This window comes from Penaeus vannamei, chromosome 28 (assembly GCF_042767895.1).
Source record: "Penaeus vannamei isolate JL-2024 chromosome 28, ASM4276789v1, whole genome shotgun sequence".
Lineage (NCBI taxonomy): Eukaryota > Metazoa > Arthropoda > Malacostraca > Decapoda > Penaeidae > Penaeus > Penaeus vannamei.
Genome location: NC_091576.1, coordinates 34,192,119 through 34,197,118, shown reverse-complemented (window position 1 = coordinate 34,197,118; position 5,000 = coordinate 34,192,119). Strand labels below are relative to the sequence as shown.

General features: G+C 44.3%; 1 protein-coding gene across 1 annotated transcript in view; it reads left to right on the top strand.

Moving 5' to 3' along the window:
- bma (SCY1-like protein bma) overlaps window positions 1–5,000 on the top strand; it is a gene marked incomplete in the record, with an annotated part of 348,807 nt that overhangs the window by 308,030 nt on the left and 35,777 nt on the right. The window contains 1 exon segment of the mRNA XM_070141618.1: window positions 4,981–5,000. This exon segment is cut by the window's right edge and continues 230 nt beyond it. Within this exon segment, the coding sequence (XP_069997719.1) occupies window positions 4,981–5,000 (20 nt within the window).

Genomic DNA, 5,000 nt, shown 5'->3' with positions numbered 1-5,000 from the left:
GAGAGTGAGTGTGTGTGTGTGTGTGTGTGTGTGTGTGTGTGTGTGTGTGTGTGTGTGTGTGTGTGTGTGTGTGTGTGTGTGTGACTGGATTAGTGTGTGTGAGTGAGTGAACGAGTGAGTGAGTGCGTGTATGTGTGTGTGTTCTTACCTACTTGTTTTCATATGGGAGAAGAGCTAAGCTCAGCTGGTCCCGTTTGCTATATCTAAATTGTCGTATAACTTTAAATTGATGCACATTTTTGGCAGACACTACTTTTTTGGGGAGACTGTTCCACGCTTCAGTAGTTCTGTTTGGGAAACTATTTTTTTTACATATATATTGCCTCTTTTTACTTTCAACTTTTTGTTGTGTCCTCTCGTCCTTCCTGTGTTCAAGATTAAAAAGTCATCTTTATCTAACTTCACTCTTCACTGTCCCCCCCTTTCCCTTCTTTCTTCCAAGGTAGTAAGTCCTAATTTCTGTAGTCTATCTTCGCAACTCGTATTTCAGAGTAGGTACCCATCTTGTGGCTGCTCTTTGAACTCTTTCCAGTTTGTCTATATCCTTTTTTAAGTGTGGACTCCATACCACTGCACCGTACTCAAGACTAGGTCTTATGATTGCTGTAATGATCATTACCATGTTTTCGTCCACATACACGAATGCCCTCTTCATGTTGGCAATCAGTCCTAACATTTTGTGGACCTTTTCATTTATATGATCATTTGGGTTTAGGTTTCTGTTTATGATTACCACAAGACCTTTTTCCCTGTCATCTGTGTTTAACATTGCGTCTCCTAATCTATATTGGAATAGTGGCGATATCTACACACACATACACAAACACCTCCATATAAACAAACATGCCCCCTTACACACAAAAACACCAACCACACACAACTCCCCCCTTTCACACATAAAACATCCCTTAAACACACAATCCCCCCCCCCTCCATTACTCACAAACAAACACAAACACCACACACACCCCACCCCGCAGACACCCTCACCCACTCCCCCCCCAAGACACCCCCACCACCCTCCCCCTTCCCCTCAAACACACCCTCCCCCTCTCCCTCCCCCCTCCCCCGCAGAACCCCCCACCCCCATCCCCCCTCCCCGGCAGACACCACCTCCCCCCCCTCCCCCGCGCGCTCCGAAACCCGAACCCCCGACGCCCGAAGCAGCTTCGTCCCGTCGAACCGAGCGCTCCGGAGACACTCGAATCCCCGCCCTCTCCGCCTCCCGTTCCTCACGCCCGCTGCACCGGACATTAGCCGCTGATCCGGATAAGTTGCCTCGACCTGTCAATCAGTTAATGGATCTGGCCGTCAATTCCCCGGCAGTCTCAGCGGAGCCTCCGAGAGGTTTCGACGACGAGGCCGAGACAATGGATCCGTTTGGCCAGCTGGCGAGGAGGTGAGCGTCGGGGGGGGGGGGGGGTGAAGGCGTCTGTTCGGGAGGGAACGGCTTTCTCTTCCTCGCTTTTGTCTCTTTCTTTCTCTTCTCTCGTTTTTTAATCGTTTTCTCTCTTTTATTCTCTCTCTCTCTCTCCTCCCCCTTCCTCCTCTCCATATCAATTCATGTATGTTTATCTCTCTCCCTCCCTCCTTCCCTCCCTTTCTCTCCCTCCCTCCCTCTCCCTCCCTCCCTCCCTCCCTCCCCCCTCCCCCACCATTGACCACGTCCCCCCATCCCCAAAACCTCCCTTTCAAAAATACCAAAACATTTCCACGGCACTGCATAAGCGGAGGGGGGGGGGGGGGAGTCTTCGCAGCGAGGCCCTCCTCAGAGTGCCACTGCCTAACGGACAATCTAATCACCGGTTCATTAAAACAACAATATCATTCTGTCGAAAAGCTATTACTGTTTCTGCGTTTTTTTGCCGCCTGACGCCATGCGCTGGAGGCTGCGTTTGGGTTGCGATACGCGGAGGCGCTGTTGGGTGGGAGAAACAGAGCCGCCTTCTGCTATGGTAATGTGTTTATATATATATATATATATATATATATATATATATATATATATATATATATATATATATATTAGGCACACACACACACACACACACACACACACACACACACACACACACACACACACACACACACACACGCACACACACACACACACACACACACACACACACACACACACACACACACACACACACACACACGCACACACACACACACACACACACACACACACACACACACACACACACACACACACACACACACACACACATATATATATATATACACACACATATACACACACATATATACACACACATATATACACACACACCCATACACACACACACATACACACACACATACACGCACACACACACACACACACACTCACACACACACACACACACACACACACACACACACACACACATAACCACACCCACACCCACACACACATACACACCCACACACCCACACACACACACACACACACACACACACACACACACACACACACACACACACACACACACACACACACACACACAAACACAAACACAGACAGACACACAAACACACACACATATGTGTGTGTATGTATATTTTTATGTATATATACAAATATACGATATATGTCTATGTGTATGTGTGTGTATTTATCTATATCTATATATCTGAATATATATAAATATATAGTATATGTATATATATGTGTGCATATTTATGTCTGTCTGCTGTCTGCATATATGTATATATATATATATATATATATATATATATATATATATATATATATATATATATATATATATATATATATATATATATATATATAAAGGCATAAAGAGTATGTAAAAATAATTCCCCCGTGTGCAGATGTACCAAAAAAGAGCGTTCAGTCGTCATTCACTTTCGACTTTTCCTCATGAGCCTCATTATCTAAAAGTCCCTAAGAAAAGTCCTCCGACCTTGAGCATGTCTTCCCCTTAGCACGAGGTCGAATAAACAATTAGACGAAGGGTTTTCTTTGTCACTAAACACTTCACGGTAACAAAGAGTGCCTGACACGAGCGATTGTTAAGGGCGGTCTCATTTGATAAGCAATCGAATGTTAAAGATAAGGGGATATAGATAACATTGAAAGCGATAGATATACAGTTTAATTTGGAGGTTTTATTTCTTCACAGTATATGGATGTTCGTGCAATTATATATTTTTTTGTCTTTTTTTTTTGTATGTTTATGTAATAATTAAACACAATCCAGTTTAATCTGTAGGCTTTTTTTATTTTCTTTATTGGCATCTCTATATTAGATTAAGCAATATTTTGTATGTGTCTGTTTTTTTTTATTATTATTCGTTTGTTCATGTAAGTTTCTAAAAAGCCTCTGGCAACTCTTGCTACATTTTTAGCATAGAGAACCCTACACATACCTTCACAGAACTTGGCTCGTTATTGTTTTTCTTTGATGTCTTTTTATGCTCCCCCCCCCCCACCCCTGTCTCCTTCTCCTCCCCCCTCCCTTCTACCTTTCTTTTGGGATAAAAGTTAGATTTTAATTTTGTTGGCATTTTTCTTCATTTTTTTCCTTTTCCTTCGTTTCTTCCATCATATAACTTGAAATGAGATTTTTTTCTTTGTGTGTGTGTGTGTGTGTGTGTGTGTGTGTGTGTGTGTGTGTGTGTGTGTGTGTGTGTGTGTGTGTGTGTGTGTGTGTGTGTGTGTGTGTCTTTCTGTCTGTAAGCGTACGTGTCTATGTTCGAGCAAGTGAGTGCGTGGGCGTGGGCGTGGGCGGGTCCACGTACTTTCCAAGAAATCCTCGCATATGAATATCCACGCAATGCCTTTGATGCGAATTATTTTAGCAGATCTACAGAGCAGCTGCACAAAGCAAATGTCATTCCCTATCCGTTGCAGGCTTTCAGTGTCATGTATATATACCATGTTTCACTGTCCCGGGACCCTTTGTGTCTCTGTTCGCAGTCTTTGTAAACCGATCTCTGCCTAAGCGAAACATCCACTATATTATATACCTGTTTATTATGGCTGTGTCTGTCTGTTGAATGTGAAATACACGTCTATTTGCTTGTTCCATGTTTGTATATTTATTATGTTTTTTTTCACAACAGGTACATAGTACATGTCTCGTATTTTGTTACTAATGATACACTGCATAGAGGCTACTGTATCTGGAAACGAAATACAACCATGTTCAGATTTAGTCCCAACAATATAACAAAACGTAATGGTGCTTTTATCGCGTCAGCAGTAATAAACAACCATCTCTGTGTTTCCGTCTCTGTCTCTCTCGACATGAAATATGGACGCACGCATATGCACAGGTTCCTTGTTTGTGTCCTGTCTCGACGGACACCTTTGGTCCTTTGACATTTCGCTCGCACAGATCCTCGGCGCCCTCCGGAAGCCCCCGCGTGTACCCGGCTCTTCCCTCTTCTCCTGAAGGATTCCGCCGTGTGCCTCCCGCGCTCTCTTTGGCTCATTCACGCCTTTCTTTCTCTGCCTGGGAGGTGGAGGGAGAGGAGGGGGTGGAGGGAGAGGGAAGGAAAGGGAGAGGGAGAGAGAAGGAAAGGGTGTGGGAGAGAGAGGGAGAGGGAGAGAGAAGGAAAGGGAGAGGGAGAGAGAAGGAGAGGGACAGAGAGAGAGAGAAAGGGAGAGTGAGAGAGAAGGAAGGGGATAGGGACAGAGAAGGAAAGGGAGAGGGAGAGAGAAGGAAACGGAGAGGGGGAGTGAAGGAGAGGGAGAGAAGTGTGTGAGGGTGAGGGAAATGGAAAGGGAGAATAAATAGGGAGAGATTAAAGGGGTAGATATCTAATCGATTTTTTTCACTTTTTATAAGACAGCCTTACACGCAGTTGTTTATCATATTTAATCCCCACAAAATAATAAGAACACCATAGTAAGATGAGTAAAAAGAAAGAAAGAAAGTGACAGCATTAGCAATCATACCATTAATAAGACAAAGTTGAATCGCTAAATACCCCCCTTTTTCCTGGCAGGTCGCGGCGGTGGTCGCGGC